Raw genomic sequence first — 15212 nt, forward strand, 5'->3', positions numbered from 1 at the left:
ACGCTTTTCTTCTTGAACATTTGCTGGAGACAAGTGCTGAGGTATGAGCAGAGAGGAAATCCATGACATATGATTTGACACGCTACATGGATTTCGTATGCTTACCTACTCCTTAGAGCTTCCCCAGTCTGGGACAAAGACTCCTAGTTTGTTTTTTTGAACCAGCAAGCCAGAGAAATACTTCTCGAAATTGAACAATTGAAATTTTTGTTTCCACATAGTTGCAGAGTACATTCTGTAGACCCTCTTCTCCTATCCTCAGCAGGATTAAGCCTCTACCAGATATCTAGCAAGCTCCTTAGGGCATTACCCAGTTGTGTTTTAATTGACTACAAATGTTATGCATGTATAATATAATAGTTTTCAGTTTTGTGTTCTGCTCCCTGTGAGCAGTTACGAAAAATCTAGATGGAGCCAGAAGTTTGCATCTCTGACTCAATTTATGTGTCCTGGTGTAACTTTATTGGCTTTAGCACAATAATTTCCACATTGCATCAGTACAAGGGTCACCAAATCCCAAGAGTAGAGTAGCCAGTAAGAGCTTGATATTAGTCTTGTTGCTGCCAATGGTAGAAATTTCTCTATTATTTCTATTAATAGTGTTTGAAATCAATAGGTTTACAGGAATAAGTAGCCCAGTTTAGCTTCTGTGTTACCCTCGTGAAACTTCTTTCAGTTGGTAGCAAAAGAATACAGCAAAACTACCAAAACACCAATCCTGCTTCCTGCTACCACCATTCCTGGTGTCCCTCAGCCCAAGCCCTAGAAGAACCCAGTGCAATTGTTGACAGTAGCAGCCCTTGCTACTAGGGGCAGAATTTCCTTCACACTGAGGCCCACACTGATGTTTTTCTCACCTGATGTTTTTTTGTAGGGATGCCATTCTGTTCCTTTCCTTTTATATTATCAGTAAAGTGCCCTCATCAACACCTGCAGAGCTGCAAGCTCTACCAGACATATATTTCATACAAAAGAAGGATAGCAAAGAAGGCTGTATTCAGCATGGGTGATGAAAAGATTTGTCCAGAAATTGCAGGTAGTTAGTAATGTGGAGATGTGCAGTAGATGTGCAGGTTCCTTTTTGACCTGCTTTGAAAATCTGTATATATTTAGCCAGTGTCAGTCATGACACTGATGGCCTGTCACATGAGAGGAGTCAGAGTACGTGTAGCAGCATGCTGAATGCATGACTGGACCTGTCAGGTTAGGGCTGATGACATTACTGAACAAGTTTAACCTGCTTAGGGTTTCTCAGCACCCCAGATTATAATTATTCCTCATTATTGTGAACATCTGTCACATCTTTGGGTCTTGTCCAGGGAGTCTTTGTGCTAGGCCAACACAGACGAGCACATTTCCTCTCTCTGAGATTTTTTCATCTGATCATTTTAGCCCTGTATTTGATTTTTTTACCAGTAACAGCAGGGACTCTAGAGTGCTTAGCCAGCTTTTCAAGTATCTCTGAAATCCAGAGCCACAAATCCCTGCAGTGTCATGCTGAGCTGGGGATCATGAAATCAATGATTTCTTTGTTCCTTCCTCAGCTGAGGATTGTCCTTGCATATTCATTGTGCACAGCAACCGGGATCTCTTCCATTTGACAAGTGCCTGGGGACATGCACTATGCAAAAGGGCCTCCATGTTAAAAAACTCACCAGGGCTGGGCTGTCTGGTTATGATTTGCTTTGATAACCTTTCTTCTGTCAAGCTGTAACACTCCAGTCCATGTATGATGAGGTGCATTGAAAGGTAGACATGGAAAAGTTTTAAGCATGTTTTTTATAGCAGCTGAATGCTCTGTCTTGCACATAAATGTGACGATTTACAAGGATTCAGTGTACAGCACCACAAATGTTACCCTTTTTTTTGTTGTCAAATTTGGCATGCTTTTTCCTTCAGAAAACTGAGGTAAAAGGAATTAGAGAAGAAGCTATGCAAGAAAATGAAATGCTGCTATCATAAGGCTATCACTGATTTCTGCTTACAGCTGTAGGGATTTCTACTGCTGTTACTCTGTCCCAGCACGTTGCAGATACTTTTTGTCTTATTGGTTGCAAAGGGCATTTCTGTGACATCCAATGTTCTTCACATCTACATACCAAGTGCAATCAAAGGCTACGTGTAACAAGAAGTTGAGCAAGGAATTTGGACTCTGAAAGCCAGGATTATGTTTGTACGTATTGAGCGATTTGTGCTGCATTTGGATAAGCCATTTCATTTCTTCATTTGTAAAGTGGATGTAGCTATGTGTGACATAAGCCACTGACTTGGCTGATATTTTCAGAATACTGTCGACCCTCACTGACCTGTGCTATGTCAGCAGGAAGAAAAGAGAAACAAGTAGGTGCATTATTGCTAATGCACAGTAGTGAGTCAGTTCATTGTGGGTTACAATATGTAAGTGTTCAGATGAAATTGTTCAGACATTAGAAAATAATTAGGTGATAACACTAAAATGGATCTTTCCTTATCTGTTGTTTGAGACATTTGAAGTGGCAAATAAGAAAGTTGAGAGAAGGAGCTTGGCAGGAAGAGACAAGATTCACTTTTAATACTGTTAGAATATAAGTTGATGTGACCACAGAGATGGCCATTGTACCCTGGTAAACAGATGTTAAACCTTACACCTTTAGAGGAAATCATAGAATGATTTTGCTGACAAGATGGTGCTTATTGAACATTATTCCATTTCTGTCTTTGAGTGAGTCTTTATAAACCAGCTGATCTGGAAGAAACTGAATGAATGCAGGCACTGCTTCCCTAGGCACATGTACTCACCTGCAGAGCCACCCACACCCTAGCTCAGATCCAGAACCCTGGAACTTGTCTATATTCTCTGCTTTAAAATAGTGGAATATAACCAGCAGCCTGATTGTTGTCTTCAGTAGTGTAGTTGTTTCTATGGCTTTTGTGAAGGACCATTTCCATACCATGCCTCTAGCACCTGTTGCCAAAAAGAAGTGTTCCAGGTGCTTTACAGTCTTTTTTGGAAGAGGAAGGTGTGGGTGTAAGAGAACTCCAGCTCTCTGTGTGGTCCCTGCACCAGGACTGCTCAGCAGCAACAGCAGCCTCTGTGTATCTGTTCCCTTTGCCAGGGTTCATCCAAAGGGTGATTCAGTTACTCATTACACAATTCTGTCTCTGATAGAAAGCACTGTCTGTGCCCTCAGGAGGGGTGCACAATGGGATTCTTAATCAAGAATGTGAGGAACTAAGGAAAAACATTAGGAACACTAAAGGTGATGCATTTCTGGTGTGTGCTTGCTCGTTTTAAAAATCTAACTATATATATATATTAAAAAATCATTACATTATATTTTACAATTTTATGTAGAGTAAACTCTTGAAATTCCATCTCTAGCATTATCAGTTCCTGGTTTTAGGTTCACAGCCTTTCACCAGATGCCTCACTGAGGTTTTGTTGAGACCTAGAAATCCTTGGCGTAGCACCAAGCATGAGCAGAGCACTCTCCAGCCTCCTGCACTGCCACAAGCCCCACTTGTCTCACCTTTGGTCAGGTATCAGAAATGACAGAAATGCTTGACCTTGTTTAAGGTTTTTCCTGGCAAATGGTTATTTGCAGTCAAGCAGTGACAGAAAAAAGGGGTTTGGTTGTGTTGTTAATTTGTTAGTTACAGTGCTTCTGGGCTGAATTGGAAAAATGTTCTTTTCCTCACTCAGCCCTGCTCCAGCTGACTGTATCATGATTAGAAGAACTGTTGAGAGAAATAACTTAAATTATTTTCTTTAGATCCACACTCTCCCTTTTCAAAACTCATCTATTTTGCTACTCTATCCATCTGGATTATTTGCTTGAAAACTTATTTTCAGTCAGGTTTTTGAAGTTTTTCATTAGTGGGACTGAATCTCCCACTCACAAGAGTACTCACAGGAACACCACTTCACTGTGAGATGGCAGATAAAATCCATCTCACTCCCACTGCATGCATCTGAAAGTGGTAAAGAGACAAATCAGTTAGAAGCTGTACAGAATATTAAATGCAGATAACCAGTGTTACAGTGGAAAGTTTGTAACGAAAATCCTTCTGTCTGAACGCAGTTTGATATGTTAGCTGCTTGTCTGTGCACACAGAATGCATCCCTGTGTCTGTATCTGTGTTTCTGCTTAATTTGCTGACAGTTGTTCTTTGCCTACATGAGTGAATGGAGTTTGGCATGTCTCTTTATGGTTTTTTACAACTTATTTCTTTGAATGTCTTTTTAAATTTCTATGCACACCTTTCAAGAAGGAATAGCAAATTTTTCTATAGAACAGCCATTACAGAATAAAATCTTTAGTTATAGGTTGGAGATGTTTTTTCAAAGGCTAAGTAAAGATTTTGTCAATGCCAACATGTTCAAGAAGATTAAATTCCACTTTCAAAATTGACATGGTATTTGGGTCATTTTTCCAATTGAGTGTCAGTGGAAAGGCATTAAGGTGTTTCAGAAGATGTAATCCAGAACCTTAAGCTGTCTCTTCTGCAATGGAAATGCTCTTAATGATTGTGGTTGCAGATCGTAGAGATGCTGCAAGAGAAGATGTATATCCTTCATAAACTTACATGTTCCTGACACATTTTGTTTGCATTTTTTTAAAAGGCTGGGATGCCATCATGGATTGGAAAGATGTCTTATCAGGAGGAGAAAAACAAAGGATGGGCATGGCTCGGATGTTTTATCATAAGTAAGCATTTTGATTTGTTCTTTTACTGCAATCTGAAAATGAGGAAGAGTTTTGCAGGCATGCTGTAATAGTTTGAGCAGCAGTAGACTGTAATCTCCATGCAATATACAATACTGCTAGACAGTTGCACAGGACCACAGACCTTGTCCTTTATACATACAAGCTCTGCTTTTTAGTTTGGGCACTGCATCTTACTTAAGCTTTGCTTTTGACAACAAAGGATTACATTTTCCAGATGTTCCTTTCTTTAACATCTCAGGCACAAACATGTTCCCTGCATCTGTCCTAAAAGTACTGCAGAAGTCTGATTAACTGCTGCAGAGGCTGTGGGATTTTGAAAGCCAAGCTCCACAACTTTTTGAAGGCTGCAGGCACACCAAGGCAGCTCAGTCCATACATGGCAGTGGACAGCAAGTTTGTGAATTGGCTGTAGTTACTGCATGAGTGCAGTACTGCAGTAGTTAGATCACTGTGTATTCAGATGGACCAGGAAATAAAAAACATTTTTCCTGGAAGCTGGCTGTGCACCTGAATAATGTGTGGAAACTTTTTTGTTGTAGCTACCCAGCTTTCAGCTGTAGATGAGAGATGTCTGGCAAAAATAGCTCTCTTTTCTGTTACAAGGGACTTAGCTAAAAGCAAAAGTACAGAAACAGAAAACCACCTTTATCCTGGCCCAAACCAGGACACCTTCAAGTGAACAGCATATATGGGAATACTGTGATGTTCTTTTTCTGCTTTTTGAAAGGCCAAAATATGCGTTGCTGGACGAATGCACAAGTGCTGTAAGCATTGATGTTGAAGGAAAGATATTCCAAGCTGCAAAAGCTGCTGGAATATCCCTGCTTTCTATAACACACAGACCTTCTCTTTGGTAAGTACATTTGCAGAGTCATCATGGTCTCTGCTATTAGCTTTCTGACAGGCAGGGGATTGGCCTTTATTCTTCGTACTAGGACAGTTGTTCAATGTCTACTGTGCTTTCTAAGACTACAGTAATAGCAATGTGATTCTATGATTCTGTGATTTAGCATTGGTTTTTGTATTCACTGATATGTTTATTCTTCCATCCCTTTCTTCTTCCTTTTTTTTTTTTTCCAAGTGTGTTTTAGTTATTAACTATTAATAGCAACATGCTGGTATCTAAGAGGCAATCAATTAGTCCACCACACCCACAACAGATACCAGCAGATTATTCTGTAAAGGTGTCAAGTTACATGAGCTGTCCTGAGGAAGCTTACTAGTGCTTAGGAGAAGATGGGAAACACTGCAAGTGTTTGTATCTGCAGGGTTCATGAGCTTTCAAAATTCAATTTTCTATTTAAAAAATATCAGAATTCTGAGACGTCATTCTACTGAGAGAATACTAAGTCCCTCAAAGGAAAAAACATGTAGTTACTGAATACTTGATAAAACCAAATACTTTAAAAGGCAAAAGGAGATAAATGCTGACACTAGCAGAGACCTTTTGTTCGAAGTTCTTGATTTATACTGTCAGAGTGTTTGCTTTTTTAAGCTGATGACAAAAAATAAATTACCGATTCATTGCCTCAAAGGAAGGAGATTGTACCAGCATTTAACAGCTTCCTCCTTTCTCTGTGCAGATAGTGACAAAAAAAAATCTTTTGCTGGAAAAAAAATTGCGTATTCTGATGAGGAGAAAGGTCACATAGACATTTGTTTTTAAAAGAATATAAATTATGCTTGAAGAGAAAAACATTATTTTTTATTTTTTTTAAATGGCATTAATTTAAATTCACTGCTCTAGAAAATAGGTATTTGAGTGGTCTAGCCAGTAGGTAAAGGGAGATGATTCTGTGCCTTTTCTCTGGTGAGATCCCACCTGCTGTACTGGGTCCAGCTCTGGAATCCTCAGCACAGGAAAGCCATGGATCTGTAGGAACTGGCCCACAGGAAGGCCACAAAAATTATCAGAGGGCTGGAGCACCTCTTCTATGAGGAAGGACCAGGATAGTTGGGATTGTTCAGCCTGGAGAATAAAAAACCCTGGGGAGGTCGTATTGCAGCCTTCCAGAGCTTAAAGTGGGATTGTAAGAAAGATGGGGACAGACTTTTTAGTAAGGCCTGTAGTGACAGGACAGGGGTGATGATTTTAAACTAAAGAGAGTAGATTCTGACTAGATGTAAGGAAGACGGTTTTTGCAATGAGGGTATCAAAACACTGGAACAGGTTGTTCAGAGAGGTCATAGATGCCCCATTTCTGAAAATGTTCAGTGTCAGGTTGGATGAGGCTCTGTGCAACCTGATATAGATAAAGATGTTCCTGCTCACTGCAAGGGGCTTGGACTAGATGACCTTTCTTTAGTAGTCCTTTCCAACCCAAACCACTCTATGATTCTATTCTGATTCTGATCCTACCCACAAATAAAAATGATGCAGAGGGGGGAAATTTTTGCAAAAGAACTTGTGAGAAAGACCTTTTGAGTTCAGTCTCCAACTGGAACTCATAGTTTCCTAGTACTAATGCTATTCAGGAAGATTTGGGATTGCTCTTGTAACCTCCACAGTGCTATTGACATTATCAGAAATCTAGTGATTTGTGGGGTTCTAGAGAAGTAAACAGAAGTACTAAGTACACAGAAATAAGCATCAAAAACATTTAGCATAGATGTGCTTCCACAGGGATTGCACTGCACAGGCAAAGAATGGGTTCACATGCTGTTTTCTCTTCCTCAAGATTATATTAGCAAATATTTATTTTTCAAATCAAAATATTGTCTACTCTTATAGTCAACAAACATTGGATCTCTCAATCAGCTATCTTAGCTTCCTGATTTTATTTTTAAGTATTTAGTGTCACAAAGAATAATATCCAAGGAGTAGTGCATACAAGCCTGGAGTTGAATCTCTTTGAGTCCCACGTCATAAACTGTTGAGTTTATTGGACCGTCACATTCCCTGAATAGAATTTATAATTACTGTTTATGATGCATCTCATCTTTTAAAATTTATAGTGATAAATTACACAGTCGAACCAGCAGCTCTGAGGGAACTCTTTGCTCTTCCTCTTGCACTGCTTGATAAATGTCTTGTCAGGTCTTAACAAACTCCACATGCACACCTTTGAATATTTTTGGTGCACACACCCTGGAACTTACTGAGAGATCTGTGACTCCTTCACAGACTTTTTTTTACTTTGGTCCTTGCAAACTTAACCAAGTTTTAGGATCAGATGTTTCTTTAGCCATCCTTATAAGATGGAAGGAAGCAAACTGAGATGTTCAAACAAACCAGAGTTTTATCAGTAACAACAGATGCACTGTGCCTGCTTGAACATGTTTTCTACTAAGGACATAAAATGTCTCTCAGAAAGTGAGGTAAATAAAATAAATGGGGAATAACATTCCTGGGGGGAGTCAGGAGCCTTGTCTGCTGCTCCTTGTCAGTCTTCTGGAGAAAGAGGAGTCTGGTGGAGCTGCAGTGAACGCAACTCCAACCACTCACAAAGTTTCTCAGAGGAAGGCAGAAAGAAGGCAGCTTTCACCTTGCCCAGGGACATCAGGCCATGTGAGGTGAGCCACGCAGCTGGGGAGCCCACACCAGTGCCAATAGCTTACAGCTGGCACCTTGCTGCTGAATTTCACTAGGTGACCTAGAGAGGTCCCACTGACAAGATTTGATATACCCAAATCCCTTATGAAAGAGTGTAAGGGTTATGAGTCACTGAAAAGAAGTCTTACCTGGTGATCCAAAATTGAACAACTCTCCCCTTCTAAGAGGTGCTATTGAAAAGACTCAGAGATCTAAATTTGCATGAAAAAGACAAACCTGCTGTTCCCTGAGCCATTACTAATATTTTAATTTCTGCTGCAGGAAGTACCACACTCACTTGCTGCAGTTTGATGGACAAGGTGGTTGGCGTTTCGAGCAGTTGGACACCGCTATCCGTTTATCTCTGAGTGAGGAAAAACAGAGACTGGAATCACAACTGGCAGGAATTCCTAAAATGCAGCAGAGACTGAATGAACTGTGTAAAATCTTGGGAGAAGACTCAGTGCTTAAAACAATGGACAAAGAGGAATAAATAATTTATGTTTTATGTTTTTAAAAGTATTTTTTAGTTAAAAGCATTACAAATTCAGCCATTATCCTTTGCATGCATTGTGATAGAGGCTTAGAGCATAGAGAAACACAGCCAGCAGAAAATAATGCTCTGAATGCTATGTAAGACTTCAGCATTTTAGTATTAAGGAAGAAAGTGGCTGAATTGTGAAAAGAAAATAAGCAAGTGCACAGAGTATAAGATCAGTCATTGCAGCTTAGGTTAATTCCTAGTAAAAGCCCAATTCACTGCAAAAAACTACCACCAAGCTTAGGTTTTGTAGGTGAATTTTTGCCTGAGACTTGGCCTGCAGAATGTGCTCTTGTACCAGGTCACTGTGTGCATATGATATGCCTGCTACGCAGAGCAAAGCTGGCATGAAACTCAGGCATGGAGCACAGCAGAGGCAGCATCTGGGTGAGTATGCAGGTGCATGCAAAAATCTTACTTGGGTATAAGAAACATTCTTTCAGCCCATGTAAAACCAGGCTCCTGTTCTGCTGCTGAATTGCATAGACACCTTTACTTGCGTTTCTGTAGGAAATAACATAATAAATAGGCTGACCAGAAGGCAACTGTCCAAGCAGCTCACTGCCCATGTGACAGAGAAGCAGAGATAGAGCTGAATATGTAATATATTATGCTGTACTTTATGCCGTTACGCATAGCTTCAGAGGCTCTTTGCTCTTCATGATTTAGCAGTTCCTTTGGGAGATTTTTGTATGTCCCCTATTAGGTAACCTCTGGTGGGGGGGTTGTAGCAGTGGGCATCAAGTGACTTAGTTTTCACTTGACTGAGTCATTCTTCTGCTCCAGGGGTGTAATGCAGCGATTGTCCATCTCTGACCCAGTTCCTCTGTTGGTAAAATCACAAGGTAGATACTTGTTTGTTCCTTGAGACACTTCAGACAGGAAGGACTGTAGAGAGAGGAAAATGTCAGTTTCTAACAATACACTGAATTCTCAGGCATGGCTTTCCTGCCAGTTGAAATGCTCAGCACTTGAAAAGGTCTGTGAAAAGTCAGAGCATTTTATAACCACTAATTACTATGCCTGCCATATTTCAGTAGAGTGGCTGAACACTGCCCACTACCTTGAGCAAAACCAGAAGTTAACAGCTTTGCTTTCAGATGCAGTCACTGATTGTCTAATCTGCTTTTTAGTTCAGGAGGAACCTGGTCCCCACTCAGTCAGATAGTGCTCTAAACAGAACCCTCTAAGACAGTGCTGACCTGAGCACCTTGCTAGAGTCAAAACCTGGTTAAATAGAAACAAATATGGGAATGGGTTTGAGAACTCCTCCTGATCTGTTCTTTTTGAATTAAAGTGCACTGCAAATGGACATCTCAGGAGTGAAGATCAGGGTGGGTAAGAGCCTTTGCTGATGGATGAATGAGCCTCAGCCGAGATGTAGCAATCCTGAAGTTTGTTGGTTCTTTTTTTTTTCCATAGAAGTATGATTCTTTACAAGAATTCTGTCTGGTATGCGTTGTCTGAGAGGGGTGATGCAAAAACTGTTTAGAACTGTTAAGTGAGGAGAAACATTTTGGTGATATTTGATGAGCTGGGAATGTTTGAGTACCCTGAAGTTAATATAAACTGTTTCCTTTTTATGATCATTTCATGAACAAGGGGAAGGTGAATTAACTTCCAGTCGAGAGCACTATTAGCTTTCTTCTCAGTGTGCTCATCTTGGTGATTTTACAGCTCCTTAGTGGCACTTGCAACAGAAAACAGAGTTCATCTGCTCCCTGTTCTGCTCCTCTGTAGAGCCTCTGACTTAGATGTAACCCTGTACTTGGTCTGGTGACAGCAGTTCATTCCTCTCATTAGTTCTTTTCGATTGAGTCCCCTGGGATATCTCACTGACATAAAAAGGAATGCTCTTGGGAATCTTTGAATGGGATGAGAAATTAAGGTTCATCATAATAAGATGCTGTGTTTTAAAGAGCAGACTGGAGGTCACTTCTGTGGTGGATGACATGTGCATGCATTTTAATTTGTTAGTGTCTCTGCTTGTCCCTGTCCCCCCCTGAAGGCAAGCTTTCCTCTTTCTCATCTTCAAAGAAAAATTCAGAACTGCTGGGGAAAAAAAGAAGTCAGCCAAGAATCTGTTCTCAGTGTGCATAAATGAAATGACTGATGGTTTTAGAGGCTTGAATATTTCTGAGTTATGTTTCCCTAAGATGGTGATGAATCAGGCCCCATGTGTGTGCCCTTGTCCCAGCTGCAGTGTTGCCTTTCTGCAAGTGCAAAGCAGCCACAAAGCCACCCTTCCACAAGCCTCCCAAGCCAGAAGGAAGGAGCATTAGTGTTCCCCACCCTTCCTTTTAGGGAGTTTACCATGTGGCTGGGAGCTAAACCAGGGTTGTCCAGTCCTGAATGAAGAGACTGAAAAGTGCTGAACACTTGGCCCAGTTTGGCACAGCTCCAGGTACGGCCCTGCACCCTCCCAGGCTCACACCAAAGCTCTGCTATAGAGTTTGACTTTTTGGAAGTGCAGCACCTGTAAGCTGCTGTGCTGATCCAGGCTGTACACCCCTCACAGCACAAGAGAAACATGTCTTTTGAGGAAACCATGTCTAAAAGATGGTTTGTTTGCTTTTTAAAAAATTAGATTATGTATGAAACATAAAAGATATGTATATTACTGATGAAATTGTAATGAAAACTGAAGTTGTACCAGGATCAGTAGAACAGTATTTTCCTTGAAGTTTGATATATTTGGATTCAATAATAGACTTAACCTATTCCCATTCAGTAATAAGCATAAAATACCCTAGCACGTCCTTCAGCTATTGTCATTCTTGTAGGCATGCAACATTAGAGGCTGGTACGAGAAGAAACCATTCTCTAAACAGCAACTTTCTGAGTAATATTGAGCCAGTTTTAGAAAAATTTTTCTCATGAATTTTGAAGTCAGTTTTGTGGCTGGAAGAGAAGCTGCAGTTTTCTGCAAATTCTCTGAAAACTTTGAGTCGTTCCAAGGGCTGAGATGGGTGTCTCCTTCTGTTCCTAAAGAGTTTTATCTCTGGTGTAACAGAGGGCAATAAGCCAAGTCAGTTTGTGCTGCTTTGGATCCAGCCAGGAAAGCAATGCTCCAGGAAAGTGCATGCTCCCTGCTCAGGGAATAGCTCCTGGAGACACTGTTCTGGAGCTGAGAGGGAGCACTTGGCCCTTGCAGTGCAAGAGGGTCAGAGCAGGGCAGGATGCCGTGTTGGAATCCTTTTTTTTGTGGTGCAATGGGAGCTGCTCATGAATGTCATTCCCTTTCTGGTGTTCAGGAGCTCTGACTCCCGAGAAAACTGACAAAATGACTACTTTGACCTTCCTTCTGCCTATCTATTTGGAGCTGGCGAGATCCAGCTCATTGTGTTACAGCATCTGGATACTGCAAAGCCTCCTGTGAGCACCCTCCCATCCCTCAGGATTCAGGGCAGACTGGACTTGCCTGGGGTTGCATGCTAGGTGGGTGCAGGTGCTGAGCAAAATTCATACCAGTCTCAGGCACGGGGTAACTGTACAATAAATGTACAAACTATCCACATGAGTTTCTTCAGATGATGTTGGGATTCCTTGCAAGAAATCAGAATGGGAGGAAACATTTTTCGTGCATGACATTTCAGTTCTTTTGAACCTAGGAGGAGTTTGTTTTTCACTTTAGTTTCAGGACCAGACTCATTCCTGTTTTAGACCTTGCAGGGGTAGAAGACCCCCTCATATCTCTTAAAGGAGTTTTTTGAAGCCAGTGGGATTTGTATTTGAGTGAAGAATGAAGGACTTGGTATTCAGTGGAATATTTTAGGGAAAAATGCAATAAAAATTCTATCCTAAAGCAAATGAACACATTTACAGTCCCTTTAATATGTTTGAATGTCAATAATGCATGTCAAAGTCAATCTTACAAGCCTGTGATCAGAGATTTCAATCATACATAAAATGAAATCCCCCTACTGAACTGTTCATGAAGCTTAAGAGAACTGAGCTGTTAATCAAATGTCTATGTTTTGTTTATGTTTTCTATTAATGCCTTTTAAGAGCAGACAATTTATAAAGCAATAAATTATGCTTTACAGTTGTAATTTATTCCAACCTCAAATAAAACATGTTGCATTTACTTTGAGCTTACAGTGTTCTTAGGAATCATTCACAAAGCAGTCAGGACCTGTCCGTGTGTGCTCTGGGACCCCCTTCTCACCCCTTGTTTCTGTGATGGGGTAGGAAAGCCTGGGGTGGATGTTGTGTGTTTGCAAGTTAAAACCAGTGTTTCATTCCTGTATCAGGCTGGTGTCAAAGGCTGCTGTGAAGTTTCTTCTGTCCTGTGCCATCTACTTCAGGGTGGACCTGATTCATTACAAGAAGGTGACAAGAGCTGCCACCTCTCTCTGGGAAGTTCTGCAGGGAGGCTGGGCAAGAGTTTTATGCCAGAAGACAGTGTCAGTAGCATGAGATCAGGTGGCCTCAGCAGCATCATGACCCAAAGGCTGTTATGATATTTGTAAGATAGAGTTATGCATAAAGTATCAGCATCACAAATATTACCAGCAAGTGCTCGTGTTGGTCTAGAATAGAGATTTTTATCTTTTTTTTTTTTTTTTTAGGGCTTAAGATCCACAAATGTAATCTTCAGTCCTGCAGACTGCCATTAAGTATCAGGGCCCTAAGAACACTGGTTGACTCTTCAGTACCCAGAGGTGTCTAGCCATGTCCCAGCTGCCTGGCTGAGGTACCATGTGGTGGGACAAGACCTGGATTAAGCAGCTGAGAAGCCTGTGGTGGTCAGTTAAGAATTAGGTTGTCATGAAGGGCTGAAGGCCCCCCCTATGGCTCTTCCAGCTACTGCACCCACTTGGAAAGCTCCACGGGAGCAAGCCCAGGATACAAGGCATAAAAAATACATTTTTGGGGGGGTCTGTGGAGCACTGTGGGACCATGCTCATGTATCAGATCAAGAGGAGACAGGCTGTATGTTAGAGGGGTAGGTGAGCTGAGAGCTGAGGTTGCATTTGAGTTTGTTTTATTGGTAACACATGCTTTAGTGTCTGCTTTTTTGGAGCACAGTCCTGCTTCCTGATCAGGCTGCTGGAGGACTGCTGCCTTGTGTTTGCTATGAAGTGCTGGAGCCTTTGCCCAAGGGTTAAATATTCCCAGAAGTGGAACAGTAAGGCTCACATCACAGGAGCACAATGGATTCAGGAAATATTCAGAGAAGATGCATTGAAAGGCTTCCCACAGCTGAAATTTTCTGGTAAGTGGGGAATATCTGGAAAAACACCTTACTCTGTCTCTCTATGGCCTTATTTCTGATTATGGCTCATTCTATGGCACCTGCTTTGTATTTTTTAAATTAATGTCTCTAACCTCATGTAAATGAGACCATTTACAACAGGGTAACGTGACATACTAAAAAGGCTGCACCCACCCAGTGCAAGTCTGATGTGTATGAACAATCTTGCTTTTAAACAGGTAATTAAAAAGGGGAGAAAGAGATGGTTATGGGGGCTGATGCAGGGCTGAGGAGTCAACTTGGTCCTAGGGCTGAGTCCTCAGTGAGAAACCAATCTAGGATTAGATCTGGGGAAAAAAAAGTCCAAGAGAGCCCATGGGAGGAGCCCTGTGTTGGGGAAAGGGAATAATGAAACCTGTTGTAGACATAAAATAATCATGCAATGGCACATTATTCTTCTTCTGTTGTCATCAAACATACAGAGACAAGCTGGCCCTGACACAGCCTTTGTAGCATAACACAAAAAAATTTAAGCAACAAAAATGTTGATTTATTGATCAATTTTAGAATTAAAATTGTCATGGAAGTTATTTAGGCTGAAATGTCTTTGACATTGAGTTTATTTTTGTTGTTCTTTAGAGATGTATTTCAATTAGATCAGGTTCATTATGCTTTTCATAAAGATTTGGGTCTTTGGGAAGCAGAAATCGTTCTCGCCATAAATGAAAAGCAAGTGATTGAAGCAAACCCAACATCATTAATATTGAAAACAAGCCCCCAAAAGGTACTGAATCTCTAATATTCTTGTCCTCTGTATATCAATTAAAATGTTTTTCTTCTCAGTTCTAGCTCACTATGCTATTTTGAATAATAAATAATTTGAATAATTGAAGTTTATTAGAGACTTTTATTTCAGTTGGTGTTTCCTGTGCCTGTGTGTTTGGAGATCTCTGCCTTTATTTTATGGGTTGCACTGAGTCTTCCTTCCCATCCTCTTAGTCTGCTTTCTGTCCCTGGTGGGATGGATTCAGTGCTGAGACATCTGTGTGCTGGTGCTTTCGTCCCTGGCAAATGTACAAACGTGTGTGAGAGAAGGGAAGTCCTTGAGCATTGCATGGACAGACCCTGGAAATAAAGCTTTTATAGGTAGTCAGCAACCACTTTTAGGAAAAGTCTGAAGAGGTATCTGCACAACTAAAATGATCAGTAACTTACTAATGCAGGGTACTGAAG

The 15212-nt window shown here is 40.9% G+C and overlaps 1 protein-coding gene across 1 annotated transcript in view; it reads left to right on the forward strand.

The window, feature by feature from the left end:
* Positions 1 to 12875, forward strand: part of ABCD2 (ATP binding cassette subfamily D member 2) — a 47133-nt gene extending 34258 nt beyond the window's left edge. The window contains exons 8-10 of the mRNA XM_030468941.1: positions 4604 to 4688; positions 5437 to 5562; positions 8524 to 12875. Of these exons, the coding sequence (XP_030324801.1) occupies positions 4604 to 4688; positions 5437 to 5562; positions 8524 to 8734 (422 nt within the window). The 3' untranslated portion in view covers positions 8735 to 12875. The remainder of the gene's footprint in view (positions 1 to 4603; positions 4689 to 5436; positions 5563 to 8523) is intronic.
* Positions 12876 to 15212: the final 2337 nt, after the last annotated feature.

Source organism: Calypte anna, chromosome 1 (assembly GCF_003957555.1).
Source record: "Calypte anna isolate BGI_N300 chromosome 1, bCalAnn1_v1.p, whole genome shotgun sequence".
Lineage (NCBI taxonomy): Eukaryota > Metazoa > Chordata > Aves > Apodiformes > Trochilidae > Calypte > Calypte anna.